This window comes from Crotalus tigris, unplaced genomic scaffold (assembly GCF_016545835.1).
Source record: "Crotalus tigris isolate CLP2741 ecotype Arizona unplaced genomic scaffold, ASM1654583v1 scf7180000023738.1706062, whole genome shotgun sequence".
Taxonomy (NCBI): Eukaryota; Metazoa; Chordata; class Lepidosauria; order Squamata; family Viperidae; genus Crotalus; species Crotalus tigris.
This window is the reverse complement of record NW_024100150.1, coordinates 863,350-885,137: the sequence shown is the minus strand read 5'-3', so window position 1 is coordinate 885,137 and position 21,788 is coordinate 863,350. Positions and strand designations below refer to the sequence as shown.

The window sequence follows — 21,788 nt, the reverse complement described above, 5'->3', positions numbered from 1 at the left end:
CTGTTAAATCTTTACATCTATATTCTAATAAAAGTATCCACATTAACAGATTCTTCAAGTTAGATGTTCTGAAGCATCAGTGCAGAATAGTCATCAACAGGATAGTTTCCAATAGTATCTATACTGAACAATTGTGTATTAATGGACTCATACTTTTTTTCCCATTTTTTCTATGATTTGAATATTCTGTGGTAAAGAAAAAGCAAGTGAACAAACTTTTAGGACATATTGATTTCATGGTAATAACTCTTTAGCATAAAGCTAATGGCCGTTAGACCAGTCTAAGTAAAACACTAAAAAATAATTCCTTTTTTAATATTTACTAATCCTTGAGATATTATTTTTAAATTAAACTATTTATTTATTTATTTAAGGAATATGTTTCCCTCTAGGGTCACATCTCAATAATTGGAGGCATTATCAAGAAGTATAAGAAGAAATTTCATTAGAGTGACACATATATCTATAAAATTTGTCAACATACTTTTTTATTATAAAACTAGCATTTTTGTCATAATCACCTGAATCCATTTACCTAGCAACTCTGTAAGGCAACTTGTTGCTAATTTTTTAAGTTTTCTCAAATCATCCTTTGTCTAAATATTTCTTATTATGTCCAATGCATTGTAGTGATCCTACTGCTTCTTCTAAACAATGTGTAGTAAAAAAACTCATCAATTTATTCAGGATATGTTCTGTCCAGTAACATGAAATTCGGCTCCAAGGATTCTCTACTGAGCATGGCCATTGGTAGGAAATATGGGAATTAAACTCCACATATCCATTTCAATCATATTTGTTTAATTCTTGTTATTGTGTTGTTAACATAAGTACAACAACATACACAGAGGGTTTCACATGTTGTCAAGTACAGCACATAATTAAAATGAATAGAGATATTGACATGCACATGTTTTTAAATTATTATTTTTTGATGAGCTTTAATTTGGTATATTGTATTGTGAAATAGAAATGGTAAAATCAAATTTGGGAAAACACTATTTAAGATGATTCACAGAATTTTAAAGACTGCATTAGTGATTAAATTTTCACTATAGTTCATTACTTTTATACTTTTATAGTTAGACCCTGCTAACCTAACTATTTCCTTACACTTAAAGGAAACCCTTTTTGTTTGAGTGTTATGTGCTGTGGAAGTTCAGGTTCTAAAACCTAACAGAGAAGTCTGCATATTATCAGCAATTAGTCAAGTCTCAGCAGAACTCTTTACTCTTTGTGAGTTTTGTTGTTGTTTTCCTCCTTTCACCTCCCTCCCCCAAACCTTCATTTCCCTGAGATCAATTATCTTCTAGAAGCATTTTCTCTTGGGGCCATTCTTGTTGTTTTGCAGTTAGTATAGATTCATACCATTGAGAACAAAAGAAGGATGCAACAGAGGTGAACTAAAAGTTAGCCTACCAAGATTTAGTAAAACATTGTCTGTTTCTTTTGAAATGTCACATCCTGGAAAACTAAGGATAAGAACAAGGATAAGTTAGTTAGTTAGTTAGTTAAACATAACTGGATAGTGGAACTACATTTGAAAACAAGAACCATAAGTATTCTGCTTATATATGTTTTTAATTTTATTATTAATATTTCCTGTAAGCAGAAATAATACTTGAAAAACATTTCTTGTTATTTAAATATTTAAGCTCAGAATTTTTAAAATAACAATATTTACAATGAAATTAATAATTTTCATGTTTGTTAATTGTTAATATTTTACTCATATATATTTTGTATATTATTAAGTGTTAATATGTTACTAGTATACATTGCAGTAGGAATACTCCCCCTCCCCTTAAATTCAACACATATGCAATTTGTAGATAATCTGGTCCATTAATTCCATTTGGGGGAAATATTTCCAAACAAAGAAATCAATGTAGTCCTGACTAACAGTTTGTCATAACTTCAGTTGGTCTTATCTGAATGTTCTATATTTGTTTGTGGAATCTATGCAAATTTTGTTATAGCTTATGAAAAGTGAATATATGTGCAAAACTAGTTTGACAAAATTCAGCAAGTTCTGACTTTAAACAAAACTGATAGATATTTCAGTATGCTTACTGTATATGGTCCATATACTTCCAGATAGTTAATGCCTGATATCTTATATTAATAGATGCAGCTTGAAAAATCTTCAGAATGGCAGAATACATCAAGGATAAAGGAGTTCATCCTTCTTGGATTTGGGAACACTAAACACTTTAATCCTCTCCTCTTCATATTATTTCTAATAATTTATATTGTAACATTATCTGGGAACCTTCTCATAATTACATTGGTTGTGATGGAAAAACATCTCCACACTCCTATGTACTTCTTCCTTTCTAATCTTTCCTACTTGGAGATATGCTACACCTCAGTTATAATACCTAAAATGCTGGCCACTTTTCTTCCTGGAAAGAAAACAATTTCTCTTTGGGGCTGTATTTTACAGATGCATTTCTTTTGCACTCTGGGAGCTACAGAGTGTTACCTCTTGGCAGCAATGTCATTTGATCGTTATTTAGCCATATGTAGACCCTTGCATTATGTCCTTATTATGAATAACAAAACATGTATCTTGCTAGTTATTATATCTTGGATAAATGGTTCATTTCTTATCACAATTTTAACGACCTTCCTGACACAACTCACGTTCTGTAATCAATACAAAATTGACCATTTCTTTTGTGATTTCACACCCCTGGTAAGACTTTCTTGCAGTGACACTTGGATGATTGAAAGTGTTGCTTTGATAACATCATCTGTAGGACTTCTATCTACATTTTTCATAACTCTTTCATCCTATGCACTTATTATTATAGCAATTCTGAAAATACCATCTGTGGATGGGAGAAAAAAGGCATTTTCCACTTGTTCTTCCCATCTCACTGTAGTTTGTATTTTTTATGGGTCCTTAATGTTTGTTTACATTTTGCCAACCAATGGAAAATTTGAATATATGAAAAAGGGCTTTTCTTTTGTATATACTGTTCTTACCCCCATTGTCAATCCCTTCATTTACAGTCTACGGAATAAAGACATAAAAGAAATCCTTAGAAAAGAATTCTTCAAATATGGGAAATTTTCTGAATCTCATTAACATCAAGAGATACAGTTTGAAAATGTTTTCATTGTACATATTTAATCATTCTATTTCAAATGATTTCTAGAAACAGTTTTCCCCTCAGACATAAATATATTAATTTATTTATTATTGGAGAAATAAATATTCAGTAAATTTCTATTCAATCCAGTTGGTACCTCTTTTGGTTCGTTTGGTTCATGGGATATCACTTTTTAACCGTAAAGTTTTGCAATTTGTCACCTGTCAATTTCAAACCACTGCATTATGAAATATTAATGAGTAACAGATTCTACCTTCATTGATTATATATCACAGAAAACTGCATCTATTGTACTTGATATCATAGTAATACTAGCATCTTTCTAACATTATTGGGTATTTAAGGAGACTATTATTTCTTCTGTGGTTTTTTTTGTTTGTTTATTTGCTCTTAAAGCTTTAGAATTTGATTCTAAAGTGTTTTAAGAAAATTCTGCTAGATTGAGATGTGATAGTAGTGATTTGCCAGTTTTCAGTCCAAGGTGCTAACTATCAAAGACCAACTTTGAACAATTTATCTTCTGCTGGCCTCTCTTAATTTTCAACTGACAACTGCTTTCCTTTCTATAAAAAGAACATAATGAGCAGAACAATTGAGAGGAGAAAAAATGGCAATCAAAATTAAATAAAGATATGGTTAGGGTTTATCTTTTTCCATGTATTATTTTATTTTTATTATTTTTCATCTGTTGAATTAGACAAGTGATATTTAAGAGCTGTTGAGAGGTTCGTGGAGGTAAACCTGGAGCACACGGACCTGCAATCATAGGCTGTTAATTTTGATATGTGGCACAACCCTGGAACAGCAATTAAAGACAAAAATATGATAATTCAAATGCAGATGACAAAGAGTTGAAGGCAGTGGTGGGATTCAAATATGTGAACAACCAGTTCTCTGTGTAGATGCCACTTCTGGAAGTCCATTCTGGGCCTGGGCAACAAAAAAATTAGTTACCGATTCTGCCAAAGTGTTGCGAACCGACTGAATTCCACCTCTGGTTTGAGGGTAGCAAGCACCTTAGGTTCCAACAAGGGGTCCCTGACAAGCTATAATAATAGGCAAAACCCAAAAAAAATAATTTCAACAGGGACAAATGAAGAGTTTTTTACACAGGTAAGAAGATAATCAAAGCCAAGAGTGCAGGTTGGTGGTAAAGAACCACATTACTCAGCATTGCATGGGAAAAGGACCTGGGTACTTTAGTGTTTTGTAAGATGAATATGAGCCAATGATGAATCACAGCTGCACAAACAAACAAACAAACAAACAAGCAAGCAATTTGAGTTTGCATTGACAAAAATAGAGTATCATGGTCAAGAGCTGTTAATTTTTTTCTCTATTGTGAATTAGTATACCACACATAGATTATACCATCCAGTTCTGTGTGTCACTTTTTAGGATATTGATAAAATTCTGAAGCTGATTAGCTGGAAGAACAAAATATTTGGGAGGAGGGTATTATAGTGTAGCTATTATCTGAAGTTTGTTCATATGATATTATTCAGATTTATTCAGAAATGTTCAGGGATATAAACCAATGAAATCACTGGATCTAAATAAAAAAAGTACAGTAAATTTCAATGTGATATAAATTTATAATTTTTTTCATCATCACACTGGTTGTGGCAGAGAAGCATCTCTGCATTCCCATAGAAAAAAATGTCTCAGTGTACAAGTTGTGGATGTTAATAATGATTTTCTCTCCTGGTCTTCTAGCTTTAACTAAATTATCATCACTCTGTGCAATCATTACATTTTATATTATATTATTGTCTTGTGTTGCATTTAAAAATATAAAACAAAGTATGAATAGTGAAATTGAGAGGAAGATAAAAATATTTTTTTTAAAAAAAATCATTCTCTCTCAGAATTTCTAAACAGGAGAATTCTGTAACATTCATGTTGAGTCTAGCAATGCCAAATCCATTGATAAAGAAATATCCTCTCTATCTAGCACAAACTGAAAAAAATAAAAAAGAAAGAGGAGGAGAGAATAAAAGGAAAATCCTCCTCTGTCCCACCCATCCTTTCCCTTCATCTTTGAAACCTTCCTTTCTGCTAGGCCAATTATCATTTATTATCCTCCTCCTCTTTCTCTTGGGGCTATTCTGGTTGTTTTGATATTTATTTTATACCACTGAGAATACAGAGTGATATAAATAATATTTATCTATAGCCAATTAAATATTGTTTCTTTTTAAATTTCACAACCTTGGAAGACTTTCTTTTTGTGTTATCCTGAATGCTGCAACTGGAGTTTTAAAACATTAACCATAGGTATTCTGTTTACAGTTTAGAAGATAGAAAAGTGGTTTCTTGTTTTTCTTTTTAATCATCAGTTTTTAGTTATGTTCTTATATTATTTTATGGTGTTGTTTGTAAATCAGCCATAAAATTTTGACATAAAATTTTGAACAAATAAATAAGTAAATTTAGATTTTTTTAAAAGTAAGATTATTAATAGCATGTAATTAATCCAAATTTGGTGCCTAGTTACTAAATGAAAATTTGAAATTGAAATATAATCTCTTTAGGGAAGGTTTGAAGTATAGTAGACTATAAATTTTTAAATTAAAATGTATTAGATGCCCTTTATAATTTGCAAAATTAGTTGGCTCATTAATCATCTTTAGAAAAAAAATTCAGACAAGGATATCAGGCTTAGTTACGACTATGAATTTTATAGGATTTTGATGGACCTTGAGCAAATATGATTTAATGATAGTCTATCCGCTTGTCTGCCTCTTTATCTATTATGTACCATCATTATAATCTACTTATATATCTATAAGTATGCTTATTTTGAAAAAGTATTTGATTTCATACAATAGAGCAAGAAACATGGAGACACACAGTCACTAAATTCTGAGTTCTTCAACATCTGACGTGTGAATTGTTAGATGAAGCTTATGAAATCTTCAGAGCAGCAGAATGCAACAGTCATTGGAGAGTTCATCCTTCTTGGATTTGGGAACACAAAGAACCTGGATACTCCCCTCTTTTTGCTATTTCTGATCATTTATATTGCAACTGTATCTGGAAACATTCTCATCATCACACTGGTTATGGCAGAGAAGCATCTCCACACTCCCATGTACTTCTTTCTTTCAAATCTATCCTTCTTGGAGATCTGCTACACTACAACTATATTACCTAAAGTGATTGCCAATTTTCTTACGGGAAACAAGACAATTTCTCTTTGGAGTTGTATTCTACAAATGCACATTTTTTGCACTCTGGCAGCTACAGAATGTTACCTCTTGGCAGCAATGTCATATGACCGTTATCTAGCCATTTGTAGACCCTTGCATTATGTCACACTTATGAATTGCAAAACATGTGTTTTGCTAGTTTTAATGTCATGGATAACAGGATTTGTGCTTATCAGTGTTTTGACATCATTGCTGACACAACTCATGTTCTGTAATCAATACAAAATTGATCATTTCTTTTGTGATTTCACACCTTTAATACGACTTTCTTGCAGTGACACTTGGGTGATTGAAAGTGTTGCTTTGGTAACATCATGTTTAGGAATTCTACCTACATTTTTTATAACTGTCACATCTTATGCTTTTATCATCCAAGCAATTATGAAAATCCAGTCTGTGAATGGGAGACAAAAGGCATTTTCCACTTGTTCTTCCCATCTCACTGTAGTCTCCATTTTCTATGGCTCTTTAATGCTTGTCTACATTGTGCCAACAACTGACACATTCAAAAATCTGAATAAGAGCTTCTCTTTCCTGTATTCTATTCTTACGCCCATGCTCAATCCCTTTATTTACAGTTTGAGAAACAGAGAGGTAAAGGTAATCATTAGAAATACTCTGCGCTAATTTCAGAGATTTTTATAAATACTTAATGGTGTGTGTGGATATTTGCATATTTGTCTTTGAGTCAATCTTGATTCCTGGTAGCTACAGAACTATGACTTCTGATTATCTCAAATTTTAACTACAGCAGCAAAATAACTCACATTGAATATTAATACATATCGTATAAATATCCTTCCACTTATAGTTAAAGTATAATTTAAATTCTATGATTAAATGAATTTAGTGGATTCAATGGGTTTTTATTACTTCTCTTCTTTTCTTACAGTTTTCTCTTTCTCTTTTTTTCACTGCTGATAGATTGAATATTTATCATATGTATCACTTAAAGTTTATAATTTGAAATGACCTTTTATAGTTCTCATACAATGTTTTAAGAGATTTCAAAGTGTACAATGTTGAATTATATTCAGATTATATTAAACATAATGCATATGCACTTGTATCTATAAAAATATTGTATAAAAGTCTTGACTTTTTAAAAAAAATAGATGACTGAAAAGTAATAATTGAATTATAGGAATGAAGCAGTACATGAATTCTATCATCTTTGCCAATATTTAACTTGGGATTATTGTAAAATCAATATCAGAATATTTCCTATGGTGGTAAAGTATAAATGAGCATATCTTAGCCCCACTGATACTCAATGGCTATTCAAGATATTGCATTTATGTAAAAATATAAGCCAGCTAAACTAGAAATTGTGATGCAATTTTTATACAACAGTAGATAAATGCAACTGATACATGATTTGTTTTTCTCAGATCTTTAGCTGTGGTCTTTATTCACTACAACTATAGCTCCAATTCCCAACTCATCAATTGCTGGACAAGTGGTGAGAATCTACAGCAATAACTCTCCACTTCTCTCTTGGCAAAGAAAAGTTTGATCCTCTTATCTCACAAAACTATTTTTGGTGAGCTTGGAGAGTTCAGGGAAGAAATGAACATATTAGGATGTCTTTCTTGGATGTCATCCTCCTCAGCATCTGTGTCTTCCCTCCAGGCCTTCAGATAGTTCCAGTGGATTGTGGATAATTGATGATGCATCTTCTGGTATCACCTTCTTCTCTACCACAAATATTCATTAAAACTAATCAAGATGCTTAATTTAGGGGAGAAATATCTGAATGCCAGGCAATAGGACTAGGCAACTTAGCCTACATATCCATAATTGGCCATGTTACAAATAAGTTCATCATAATAGTTGGAAGAATCTTTCCTGAAAAGAAATTTGCAACTCCTCATTCAATTTTGAGGATGCCATTTTCATATTATAGTATCTTTTGTGCTACTACCATCACCTCCATCTTAAGGGCTAATATAATGCTGCTGTCTTAAAAGTTCCAATATTTTTTTTAATGCTTTCCAAGTTTCAGATAAAAGCACTATCACTGCTTTGAACAACTTTATTTATTTGGGTATCTTGTAACAGAATATTTCTTGATAGTGAAAATCATTATTTATAAATGGCAATGGGATGAAGGTGAAAAGGAAGAAGAGTCACAATTAAGACAACAATCAAATAAATGAAATTCACATTTGAGGCAGATATGTAATTTGAGAATGACTTTTCCTAGTTCTCATGAACAAAAAGGGAGAAAGGGAAGAAGCATATTCACACTTGCAATATTCTTTTATTATAACTTTATTTATATATATATATATATATATATATATATAAAACGAATGGAAATAATATGTTCGTAAGCATATATGGTCTTTTGAATATCACATCTATTAGAGAAGACCCAAGAATGCTAAGTGTTGTATACTTCGTTCGCGTGCGAATAATGAAGACACATGGCGATAATGAACAAACACTTTATTCTCCTACAACAACCAAGCAAAAGCAAAAGGCACACAGGCCTTTTTATACGGCCAGAAGCCCGGACAGTGTCAACCAATAGGAACAGAGCGTTTTTGCGCCTTGCGCATGTGCGCAAGGCCGGTGCCACTCTGTCTGGTCCCGGGCAGCTTTTGGAATGCCCGGGACCAATGCAACGTCCCAAGCCTGCTTTTGCAGGCTCAGGAAACAACACCCCTCCCCCCTAGATGGAACATACTTCGCATACACACATGTACGTCGTGCATTGGGAAAAGTGGCATACAGTTGCATTATTCAAATGCAAAGAGTATGGAATCTCGAGTCTGCCCTCAGGCAAACCCCTTCAGTATTTATTAATACAAATAAATGTATCCAAAATCAAAAATAATACAAAATAATCTACCCACGAGTTACTCCCCTTATTCAGGGGCCTCATGAGCAGGTGCCTCATGATTTGACAGCAACCTCACAAAGTCTCTCAGATGTTTGGGTGGGCAGCTGGCCCACTGCAACCTTCTAAGGCCTGGAGAGACTGCTGGCCCACCTGCTTGCCTACCAAGCTAGGCAGACCAGGACGTTGCTACCCTAAATCCCCAGTGACCCTGGTGAGGGTGCCTGGTCTACCTGCTCGCCTACTAGGCAGGCCAGGACTTTGCTGCCCCAAATACCCAGTTGACCCACCCAGCTGCTGGCTGGCTGGACCCTCTAAGTCCAAGCCAGCATACCTTGCAGGGGTGGAAGTCCCCGAGTCCACAATGGACCCTTCTTGGGAACACTGTCCCTTGAGCCCAAGGCTAGCAGATGGAGAGGGCTGGGTAGTGGAAGTGCCCCAGTACTCTGTGGCCCCCAAGCACATGACCGAGGTGCCAGGGTCAGGAGTTGCTTCCATGGCAACCCCCTTTGCTGGTGACTTCCTTTTGGGAGCAATTGCAGATACCCCGGTCAGTTTCCCTGTCTGGAGCACTATCTGACATATGGGAATACTGTGGATACCCCCGGTGTGGCTCCCTTTCTGGAGTAATTATGGATGTGTGGGATGACCCCCTATCCAGTGAATTCCTGTTTGGAGCACTTGCGGAACCTTGGGATGAATCCCAAACAGCCTCAGTAGCAGCTAGTGTGGGCCTGTTAGGCCTGGGAAATTATGACCCAGAATGCATATTATGGTCCTTTCCCCCCCCCCAGAGCAGAGATTGGAGTCCAGTCTCCAATGCAGTTGGTCTATGTGTCTGTGAAGAACGCGGCCATCCCCCAAGGAAACTTTGTATGACAATGGCCCAGGGACCTTGCAGACCGCAACTGTGACCCAGAGATGTCCAGGCCCATAGTTTCTTGCCCAAACCGGATCGCCCACCTGGAGTCTCCTAGGTGCCCATGGTTGTGACACCCGTGAAGCCACCCTGTCAGGGTGCATCCTGTCCAGTTTAGTGATGAGGCGGCGACCCCAGCAGAGTTCAGCAGGGTTCTTCCCTGTTGCTGAGCATGGTGTGGTGCGGTGTGCAAGAAGGAAATCAGCTAACCTGCGATGCCAGTTATTGTAAGTCAGTTTCTTGAGAGCATCTTTGGTGGTGCACACCATTCTTTCTGCCAGTCCATTGGAGGATGGATGGAAGGGAGCCCATGTTGCATGCTGGATCAGGTTGGCCTGAAGAAAAGCCTGGAACGCAGAAGAGGTAAATTGAGGGCCATTATCTGAAACCAGAACATCTGGAAGACCATGTGATGCAAAAATTCCTCTCAACACCTGCATGGTCCTGGCAGTAGTAGTGGAGGAAACAGGAATGACCTCTAGCCACTTGGAATGTCTATCAACAACAACCAGGAAGAATTGTCCCTGAAAGTGCCCAGCATAATCTATATGCACCCTAGACCATGGGGTTTGAGTTTCCTCCCACCTATGTACTGGGGCCTGAGGCATTTCAGGTCGAGACTGTTGGCACACTTAGCACACATGCACACGGGCCTCGGTAGCTTTATTGAGCCCAGCCACCAAGATGGCTGCACACAAGTGCTTTCATCCTGACTATGCCCGGATGTCCCTCATGCAGAGAGATCAAGATTCTAGATCTCAATGAGGCTGGGATCATTACCCTACTACCCCATAACAGGCAACCCTTGAAAGTGGAAAACTCATGCTTCTTGTGCCAGAAGCTTTGGAACTCAGTATCTGGGCACTTGTCAGGCCATCCTGACAACAACCATGTCAGCACGCATGTAAGCATGTGATCAGTGGCAGTTTCTGCAGCCACGTCCATAGCATTGAGAGGAGACTCAGACAACTTCTGAATGGAAAGAATATTAATGGCTGGAGCAGGATCTGCCTTAATTGGTTCAGGGGTAATTTGCTCAGGCCATCTGCATGACACATTTCTTTTCCTGGTTTGTGAGCTAATGTGTAGTCATATGCTGACAGGAAAAAGGACCATCTCAGCATACAAGGAGAAATGATATGTGGGGTCTGTTTGTTAGTGGTAAACAAACTCAGCAGAGGCTTATGGTCAGACCGTGAAATGGCGGCCATATAAGAAATCATGAAATTTCTTAATGCCAGCCACTATGGCCAAGGCTTCTCTGTCAATTTGAGCGTAATTCCACTCTGCAGAAGACAGAGTACTTGAGTAATAGGCCACAGGGACCTGTTTCCCATCAGCCTTCAAATGGCTAAGTACTAAGGTGACCAACTTTTTTACAACAAAAAGGAGGACACGAATAAATTTAAGAAAAAATATCGTAAATAAAAGAAACATTGTATTTATTGCAACAATAATACAGAATACACTATAACATGATAAATTCATAATAAAAACATTTGTAACAATAACATTTTATATTGTAATTATGCTTACATGCCTATTAATTATTTAAATGAGTACTTTTCCATTGAATGAATATTTTTTGTCAATGTATCATCTTCTAACAATATATTGGAAATATCTGAACAAGAAATATCCTTCATATTGAATTTTATGGCAAGTTCTGCAGCTAGAGTATCAATATTCAATCTCGATTTCTCACTTGTCCAAAAATCTACATGGCTGGACTGCGCGGGGGTGGGCGGCGGAGGCAGGTGTTGTGAGCCAGGCGCTCCAGGATTGCCATGTAGATGCGCAGGGTGAGGTGGTGGCAGCGCAGGTCAGCACTGCGTAGATCACCAGCTGGCGCAGCCCATGGAAGGTCAACTGCCTGCCGCGCCCCCGCCCACAGCCGCCCCGCAAGCACTGCTGCCCTGCCATGGAGAACCGGCCCTACGGCTCGCAAAGCACCAGCCACGCCAGCTCCGGCCCTGCAGCCGCCCCCCAGCACCACCGCCCCCCCTGCCCATCCCCATAGAGCTGGCCCCACGGCTTGCAAAGCACCAGCCGCGCCGGCTCTGGCCCTGCAGCCGCTCCCCCAGCTGCCCTCCAGCACCACCGCCCCCCCAGTCTCCCCCAGCACCACCGCCCCCCCTGCCCATCCCCGTAGATCCGGCCGTGCGGCTTGCAAAGCACCAGCCACGCCGGCTCTGGTCCTGCAGCCACCCCCCCCAGCTGCGCCCCAGCACCACCGCCTACCCTGTGTATCCCCGCATAGAACCGAACAGGGAAGATCAAGTGAAACTTACCGCTCCAGTCTCCTCCAGCTATCTTTGGAACTAAGAAGTAGGAGATCGTGTCGTTGGGTAGCAGTGAGGGGTGCAAGTTCCTGCAACTTGCACATGCAAAGTTTGCCGCCCGGGTGTTTTGGCATGCTCAGCAGCAATTCCTATTGGCTTTCGAAAGCCAATAGGGGGAGTAGATGCAAAAGTTGAAAAAAAATTAAAAAAAAGGTCCCGGAACGCCTTCTGAGCATTCTATGAGGAAACAAAAGCCCTGCAGATTAGTCGTCAAAAAGAGGACATTTAGGAGGACATTTTCGAGAGAGGTCAGAACTCACAAAAGGAGGACTGTCCTCCCAAAAGGAGGACAGTATATGGAAAAGGAGGACATTTAGGAGGACACTTTTCAAGGGAGGACAGAACTCAAAAAAGGAGGACTGTCCTTCCAAAAGGAGGATGGTTGGTCACCTTATAAGTACAGCTCCCACACCATAAGGAGATGCATCGCATGCGATGCAAACTGCAGGTTGCTCATTGAAATGTGCTAAAAAAGCATTAGAAGTGAGCAAGGCCTTAACCTCATTGAAGCTCTTGTCATGAACTTTAGTCCACTACCAAAGAGTCTGCTTGTCTAAGAGCCTGTGTAATGGCTCTGCCACTGCAGCTTTATGTGGGAGAAATGCATGGTAAAAATTTAATAGCCCCAAGAAGACTTGCAGCTCATTCTTAGACATAGGGCTTGGGGCCTGCTGGATAGCTTGCAATTTAGTTTCAGCAGGGTGAATGCCTTGAGCATCAATCCTGAATCCTAAGAAGTCAGTAGAGGTGACTCCTATCTTAAATTTATCCTTCTTTAGTTTAAGGCCTTTTTGAAAATGAAGCAAGACATCCCTTAATCTTTCTGCTAAATTTTGAGATGACTCCCCAGCAATGAGGACGTCATTGAAGTAGGGACAGACCCCAGGAATATCTCGAAGTGTGCTCTCCATGACACTTTGGAATATGCCAGGGGCTACATTTACCCCAAATTGCAGTCTCTTGACCTTGAAGGCCCCCCTGTGAGTTACAATCATCTGGGCCTCTGCAGCTGTCTCATTAACAGATAGCTGTTGATAGGCCTGTGCCAGGTCAAGTTTCGCAAAAATGTGCCGCCCCTTGAGGGAGGCCAGAATGTGACTTACCACAGGCATTGGATAAGCGTGCTGTTGCAGCACCTTATTCAGTGTGCATTTATAGTCTGCACATATACGTATGTCCCTATTAGCCTTTAGAGGTGTTAGTATGGGGGTTTCCCATTGTCTTGAATCCACAGGTTCTAGAATGCCCTGCTGGAGCTATTTGTCCAGCTTAGCATCAGTCTTACCTTTGAGGGCAAAAGGTACACTCCTAGGCTTAACCCTGATGGGCGTAATGGTTGGGTCTAACCATAGCAAAATGGGAGGCCTCTTGTAGGATCCTAGCTCTGAACTAAACACATCTGCAAACTCCTTGCAAACCTCTGCAAGACTCAGCATTTGCAAGCTGCGCAGTCGAGTTACCTGGATTCCCAGAGCTTCGAACCAATCGAGTCCAATAAGACTTGTACGTTCACTCCCAACAATCACCACTTCTAGGGAATCTTCAAAATCCTTATACTGTACCCTAAGGGTGGCCTCCCCCTTAACACACACCATAGAATTTTGAAAATCAGTGAGTATTAGATTTGATGGCCTGAGTTTAACTCGAAGGCCACTACTGCTGCAAATCCTTTTAAAGGTATTAATTAAAATAATGGAAAGAGCGGACTCTGTGTCAAACTCCATCAGTAAGGGAACCCGTTGCAACCTTACATTAATGGAAAGTTTCTTCTTAAGGGGCTTGTGTGTCCCTGTTCTTAAAATGCTCCTGCATGATGTGCAGAAACCCACCCTGTTACCTTTCTAAAGCAATTCTTCCCGAGGTTGAACCTTCTGGCAACCCAAACAGATGGATGCAATGTGGCCTGCCTGACACACGTCCTGCAAATGGCAGAGTGAAAACTTCAGTCAGCTCGCTTGTGGCGTCCTCTGCACCCAAAGCATTGAAGAGATTCTGGGTCCTTGACTGGATGTCCCTTCTGCCTCCTCTAAGCTGGCTGGTAAAGTCTGTCGACCTCCTCTTCAGGATCCACTTCTGATCCTTCTCGAGTGTCCTCTTGATGGATGGTAGCTGTGTCTGGAGGATTCCTGGTGAGGCACAAGGCCTTCACAGCCCTGCCTGCTGCTTCCTCAGCTGCCATCTCTCGCAACACATCTTGGAAGGAGAAATCTTCTTTTGCCAAAATCTTTTGTTGTAAGTCTCTGCTCCTTAAGCCATAGACAAAAGGATCCCGCAGCCTCTCTTCCAGATCCTCGAACTCACAAGGTATGGCTGCTTGTCTTAAGGCCGCAATAAAGTCCGCAGCAGATTCACCTGGCCTCTGGTCTCTCTACTCGAACACGTGCCTCCAAGCAATGACGGATAATTTCCGCTGGAAATGTTCCTTCAACATTTTCTTCAAATCAGCATATATTACTGACTCCAGAGGTGCAGGGGCACCAGATTTTCTGCAATGTCAAAAGCTTCTTGTCTACAGGCACACAAAAGAGTTGCTTCTCTAATCTGATTTACTCTGAAGTAGTTCTCCACCCGTGCTATGTAGTAATTCCATCTCTCTGGGTGGGAGACATCGAAATCACTCACTCGGCCAATCTTTGACATCGTAAACTTTACGACCTTCACCACTCGCTTCCTCTGCAAGCTGCTGTTTGGGAAAAGGGTCCTTTAGCCGAGCTCACCCTCCAGCGACGTTGTACTGGCAGACTGGGACGCTGATTCAGATGACATCTTCCCTTCTTCAGGACTTCCTGGGTAAGTCCTTAAATCTTCTGTTTCAGATTGCAACTAATTCCACCTTCATCATCAGTGTTGTATACTTCGTTCGCGTGCAAATGATGAAGACAAATGGCGATGCTAAACAAACACTTTATTGTCCTTCTACAACAACCAAGCAAAAGCAAAAGGCATGCAGGCCTTTTTATATGGCCAGAAGCCCAGACAGTGTCAACCAATAGGAACAGAGCATTTTCATGCCTTCCACATGCGCACAAGGCTGGTGCCACTCTGTCTGGTCCTGGGCAGCTTTTGGAATGCCTGGGACCAATGCAACGTCCCAGCTTTTGCAGGCTCTGGACACAACACTAAGGATACAGAGATGGAGATAAGAAAATAAACATGGACTCCCTTCTTACACATGAATGAATTTCAGCTTATTTCAGGGCACCTATGCAGAGAGATATCTGTGAAAATACAAAAGAAAAAGAAATAAAACAGCTAGCAAATGTAGACTCTTGATAAATGGATTTATTTATTTTTAGACAGGCATTTCATAACTTTAGATTTAATGAACCCATTGGGACTTAACACTAATGATATGGAAGTTTCCTGTTATTTTTTAAAGATTAATAGACATGCATGTTGTAATAAAACATAAAAGAATGTTATTCAGTTCACAGAAACTGAGTAACAGAAACTGAATATCCTCATCTACCTTCTCATAAAAATACATGTTTTCAAAGAATCTTCTTGACTGATATTCTGAAGCATTCAATACAGAATGGATATTAACAGAATGGTTTCCAACAGCATCCGTAGTGAGCAGCTATATGTTGAAAACATTGTACAATTATTTTTCAGTTCTCTTTATGATCTTAATATTTTGCGGTTGGTAAAAAGTAAGTTAGCAACCTTCTAGGATATACTGATTTTAAGTAATTGTAGACACACTTTCATGCATACACACATACCCACACATAATAATTTATTGAGTTATTTGTTTAATTTAAAACACTTAAATTTACTTACTTACTTACTTACTTACTTACTTACTTACTTACTTACTTACTTACTTACTTACTTACTTACTTATTAAAAGAATCAAGTTTCTCTCTCTAAGACTTCCATCTCAACAGCTGGAGGCATTGTCAAGAGGTAAAAAAAAACAAATTTTATTACAGTGGTATATATATCTCTACATTTTGTCAGCAGATTTTTTGGGGGGATTATAAAATTAGTATTCTTGTCTAACTGATAATTCTTTCAAAATTTATCATTTTGTCTCCCACATAGTCCTGTGCATAAATATTATTTCTTATTATGTCATATCCATTTTAGTGATCCTAATGATTCTTCTAAACAATACGTAGTGAAAACAGTCATCTATTTTTTCTAGGATATGTGCTCTCCAGGAACATTCGGCTCCAATGTGAGCATGGCCATTGTTAGGAATTATGGAATTAAATCCACAAATCCGTTGCAAACCATATTTGTTTTTTTTTTTAATTCTCGTTATCATGTTAGCATGTATAATGCATAATGTTTTTAGCATGAATACAGAAAAAAATGTCCATTAAGTCTTTCATATGTTTTCAAGTATGCCATATAATTAAAAGGATGAGTGGAGATGTTGATATGCATATTTGTAAAAATTATTTGTCTGAAGATCTCTAAATTGATAAGTTTTATTATGAAATAGTCAGAAAATGGTAAAATGAAATTATGGAGAAATGAAATTATGATTCTTGGATCCAGTGATTGTTTGTGCTAAGTATATAATTTATTCATTCTTTCTTTGGCATTGGCCTCAGCTATATGCTAAGTACATGAGTTCTTTAGAAAAATATTTTATTCTCATTATATCCAAGTCAAAAGTGGGAAAATTAATTAATTGTCTATATAAATTGGAATTTATTAAAATAAGAAGACAGTGAACTGCATCACTGCTTCCAATTTAACTTTGCAATATTTTTCAAGCAAAAATCCTAGCAAAATGATAATTTAAAATAATTCCTTTAAATTTGTTGTTGCTGTTTGTTTTTATTTAGATGACTGTAAAAAGCAATCCAGCTGGAGAAAATCAAACAATTCCCATGATGTTTATTCTTCTGGATTTCAACATTGGGGAATTTCAGCCTTTATTTTCTATATTCTTTCTACTCATCTACCTTATAACTATGACTGGAAATATTCTTATTGTCCTTCTAGTGATAGTCAACCAAAAACTTCACACACCTATGTATTTTTTTCTGGGAAACCTGTCCTTCCTAGAAACTTGCTATAGTTGCACTATCATGCCAAGGATTGTGGTCAGGTTTCTGAGTGGAGATAACACTATTTATATTAGAGGATGCTTCACACAACTTTATTTCTTTGGATATCTTGCAACCACAGAATGCTATTTTCTGGCTGTAATGTCTTATGACCGCTATTTAGCAATATGCAAACCATTGCATTATGCAATGCTTATGAATAGCAAAACTTGCATCCTGCTTATTACTGGGTCATGGATAAGTGGTTCGTTGTTTATCAGTTTTATCATATACCTTGTATCTAAACTGAGTTTTTGTGGACCCAACAAAATTAACCATTTTTTCTGTGATTTGATCCCATTGATAAGGCTCTCGTGTGATGATGTCACTTTGGTGGAAATTACAGCTTTCATTATCTCCTTCATAGGAACTCTGGTTCCATTTATTATAACTTTGACCTCTTATGTTTACATCATTAAGAACATTTTGAGAATCCCATCCATAAAAGGAAAACAAAAGGCATTCTCAACTTGTTCCTCTCATCTCACAGTGGTAGGTTGCTTCTATGGCTCCCTAATAATTGTTTATGTCTTACCAAACTTAAATTCATTGAATAACCCAAAGAAACTGTTTTCCCTGTTCTATACTCTACTCACTCCTTTGGTCAATCCCATTGTCTATAGTTTAAGGAACAATGAAGTAAAGGGAGCAATGAAGAAAATATTCACTATAATTCCTAAAGGTCACTGACACTTTAGGTATAAAAACAAAAAATGGTTTTATTGACCTTCCAATGAGATCTTTAAAAATGTTAAATAATACAGAGACCACTTTATGTTTCTATGTCAGGTTAAATGCACCTCTCTTGAATAGGGCTCATTCTCAAGAGTAAAAATGATTGTAGTTTGAGAAAATGTTTTAATGTGTTTCATATATATCTTCATAACTGAAACAGTTTTTAGCCAGATTCGAGCCCTCCCTCCAGAAATAGCAGCTATCAACCACTTGGGAGTTTAAAACATTGGATAAATACTGAGATCTTAATTGGAATCCTATTTCCTAAAATTGGTGGATTATAAGATTTGCAACTTTCTGCTCTCTCTATATATATTTCTTCCTTGATTTTTATTCTAATTACTATTGAAGATTTGGGTTTTTTTCCTTCCTTAAAATAGAGCGGGAAAAAACAACAACCTAAAAAGATCCAACTAACTCTAAGATGTAACTTGCTATTCTCTAAGAGATTTGTTGACAATTTTGAAAATAAATAAGATAAAAAATTATCTTGAAACACCATCTGCAAAATTCAACTCATTTGGTGGACTTTCTGACTGTCAGTTTCTTTTTCTTGAGTTTAATATATTACAATGGAAAGAGAACAGGAAAGGATTTCTTCTACAGAGGAAGTACAGGAACAAATTCTTTGTATGTTAAAAGTGATGATCCAAACTCTACCTATGCAAGCTCTAGATATACAAACTCAAACTATGACTTCAATCAAATAATTATCTATACAGAATTCTATAGAGAAAGTGAAACAACCACATGTTATGACAGAAGACTTAGATACTCAACAAATACAGACAATAGAAAACACAAAAAAAGAAATTGATAATAGAGAACAAGGAAAGGACATTTCTGAACACAAGACATTGTAACGATTTGAGATAAAGAAAATGTTGGTCGTATAAAATCTAGAAATATGTTGAAATAAGAATATTATATTGTCATTAGATGGATAAGATAGATGGTAGAATTTATATATAAGGTGTGTATTTCAAATATTAGAATGTATGAGCAATCGGGATAAAGGAATTGTGTTTAATTAAAAATTTGGAAAAATTAAATATGAAATGTAATCTGCATGTCTACAAATAATTAAGATTTGAATTTAAGATATTGTTATGAGTTGAGACAAATGTTAAGTAAAACTTAAAAGTATAAGTACTAATAATTACATTTGTATATGGGTTTGTGGTATAAATGTTGGTGGTTTATTTTTATTTTTTTTCTCTTTCTGGAAAGGAAGAAAGGAGGAAGTAGAAGGAAGAAAAGAAAAGAAAAATTATTAGCTCCAAATGTGAAATAGGAGACTAAGAAATTGGGATAATTTAAAACCTGGAAATGATAAAGATTAAATGTTAAACTTAAATATCAATGGCAAATTAAAGTTAAAAAAACTTACTAGGTTATTGTCTAAAAGATGGAATGTCAAATTAATTAAGATATGTATAGACTGAAGATTATTGATGAATCTTAGAAAGGTATTTTTGTTTGATTAATAGAATAAGAACTGTATTGGTTTGAACATGATAGTAGATATCTTGGGGGGAAAGAGAGGGAATTAGTTTGTTGTAATAATTTGAGATTTGTACTGATGATATTTAAATGTAATGGAATTACTGTGCTCAGTCACCATGCTACTTTTCAAATATGTAAATGTAATATTGTACAACCAATAAAAAACTTGAAACTGAAAAAAAGAATGTTTCATTAAAAAAAAACAATAAGAAGAAAAACTCAATATGAAAAATTGACAACTAGAAGTTTACTAAAGGCACCTGATTACCTGCAGCATTCAAATCAAGCCCATTAATACTGTTTGTCTGGCCAATGGGAAATAGAATATTGCTTCAATGAAACTTTGCTGGCACTGTCATGCTTTGACTGTTTATGGGAACCCAAACATAAATAGAAAAATGAATGGTGATTATTTATTCTACACATTAGAATGTTGTATGTATCTCATTCCCCCAAACTGTTAATTTGTACTATATGAATAAGCAGAGAAATATGCAGAAAAAAGTATATGTAAGAAGAAGTTACACAATTCTGTTTCTGTTATATGTTTCTTCAATATTTCTGGAAACTTTAAAGTTCAAATTACAGCTTTGTTTTATGCACTTTATAAATGAAAGAACTATGTGAGCAATTATTTCAGGTGGCATAATATTTAAATGAAGATTCACTCTCAAAGAATCAATTCTTTGAAGGTGAATGTTTATTTTTATCTGGGCTCCAACATCCCTTTCTATGGAAAATGATGGAGATTTTACTTGGTTTTAGGTTGTGGTCCAGAATGGAGACAATATTGGTCACATGTGTCAATGACCTGTGAAGTCAGGATGCAGGTGATACATTCATCTGAGTACTCTTTGAACTCTCAGTAGTTTTTAATACTGTCAGCCGTAATATTCTATTAGACCAACTTCTTGGATTAATGTGGGTCCCGGTATTTCTAAGTGATTTTATCCATTCTCTGTGGTTCCAATCAGTGTTGACAAGGGATGAGATATTGTAACTATGATCCCTAATTTATCCAGTGCAGCAGTTTGGGTAGTGATAGGTGTATCAAAGTCTATACATCTGTCTCTGTTGCTTCATGAGTTACACTGATTGCCAGTTGGATTTCAGGTTTGATTCAAATTGCTAGCCATTGTAAAGGCTATGTTGAGCTACCACCTATCTCCATATGTTTTATCAGCTCTAGTAGCTACACAGGGCATCTTCCAGGTCCTATCTATTAAAAAGTGTTATTGTATAGGACCCAGGAAGTACCTTCTGATTGCTCCTAGCCTGTGGCATAATATCCTCCTGGAGACTCTGTCTGCTCCCACCAATATGATCTTTTTAAAATTGCTTAGGATCTTTTTTACTCCCAGGCTACGGGACACAATGAGTTTTTATTTTCTTTATTTTCCCTTTCCTTTCCCTTTTTTTCTATATGGAATACACAGGATTTTAACTGTGATCCAAAATGTTGAGGAAAACGAATGAGGCACAAAATGGTAGAATCATAGAACATTTATTCCTTTGCACCTAACTTTCAGATAAACATCCCCTGGTACCATCCTTTCATCTATATGCTCACAACATTACCTTCATTTAGTTGCACTATTGCGTGAGGTAAGATTAAACATCCCCAACTAGATAATATTAAAGTAGTGTCTGTTCCGTCTATGGAGATTCTCAGTCATCCAGATCATGGTTGTCCCAAAGGTGCTTTTTCAAGAGGCAACTGGACTTGTTTTTCTTTCAGTTCTCAACCAAGAAGCTTCTTCAGTTGTGACTGGTTGACTGAGAATTGCCATAGACTTTTAGCTATACACTTAGGGATAAACACTCTTCATATTGTGTGAGAGTATGAACTGATTTCTAGAAAAAATGCAGACTTACAGAAATCATTTGCGCTTCAGTTTGAGATGCAGACAACACAGAGTCATCCCCAACAATTTATATTGAGAATAAAAGCTAGTAAACTTATATTGAGAAGAAAAGCTGGTTATCCAAAATGACATAAAGTGGTAGAATAACACAATAACACAATATTGGAAGGGACTTTGAA

The 21,788-nt window shown here is 37.0% G+C and overlaps 3 protein-coding genes across 5 annotated transcripts; all 3 read left to right on the top strand.

The window, feature by feature from the left end:
• Nucleotides 1-1,438: 1,438 nt before the first annotated feature.
• On the top strand, nt 1,439-3,094 carry LOC120298073 (olfactory receptor 6N1-like). Its single transcript, XM_039321413.1, has 2 exons — nt 1,439-1,559; nt 2,129-3,094. The coding sequence occupies exon 2, from the start codon at nt 2,129-2,131 to the stop codon at nt 3,092-3,094; it is 966 nt and encodes a 321-aa protein (XP_039177347.1). The 5' UTR covers nt 1,439-1,559.
• Nucleotides 3,095-5,332: 2,238 nt separating this feature from the next.
• LOC120298033 (olfactory receptor 6F1-like) lies at nt 5,333-7,230 on the top strand. The gene is made up of 2 exons (XM_039321367.1): nt 5,333-5,396; nt 5,951-7,230. The coding sequence occupies exon 2, from the start codon at nt 6,020-6,022 to the stop codon at nt 6,956-6,958; it is 939 nt and encodes a 312-aa protein (XP_039177301.1). The 5' UTR covers nt 5,333-5,396; nt 5,951-6,019; the 3' UTR covers nt 6,959-7,230.
• An 8,639-nt stretch (nt 7,231-15,869) lies between these two features.
• LOC120298019 (olfactory receptor 10A2-like) lies at nt 15,870-18,542 on the top strand. 3 transcript variants are annotated; one of them, XM_039321346.1, is made up of 3 exons: nt 15,870-16,090; nt 16,291-16,346; nt 17,240-18,542. In XM_039321346.1, exon 3 carries the CDS (start codon nt 17,240-17,242, stop codon nt 18,191-18,193), a length of 954 nt encoding a protein of 317 aa, XP_039177280.1. In that variant the 5' UTR covers nt 15,870-16,090; nt 16,291-16,346; the 3' UTR covers nt 18,194-18,542. The 3 variants fall into 3 exon arrangements, with proteins under 3 accessions (XP_039177280.1, XP_039177281.1, XP_039177279.1); XM_039321347.1 differs by lacking the exon at nt 16,291-16,346; XM_039321345.1 differs by having other exon boundaries at nt 15,870-16,346.
• Nucleotides 18,543-21,788: the final 3,246 nt, after the last annotated feature.

What these genes read in the sequence shown, in the direction of transcription:
- LOC120298019 (XM_039321347.1), top strand. Translation starts at nt 17,240, where the DNA reads ATGACTGTAAAAAGCAATCCAGCTGGAGAAAATCAAACAATTCCCATG.
- LOC120298073 (XM_039321413.1), top strand. Translation starts at nt 2,129, where the DNA reads ATGCAGCTTGAAAAATCTTCAGAATGGCAGAATACATCAAGGATAAAG.
- LOC120298033 (XM_039321367.1), top strand. Translation starts at nt 6,020, where the DNA reads ATGAAGCTTATGAAATCTTCAGAGCAGCAGAATGCAACAGTCATTGGA.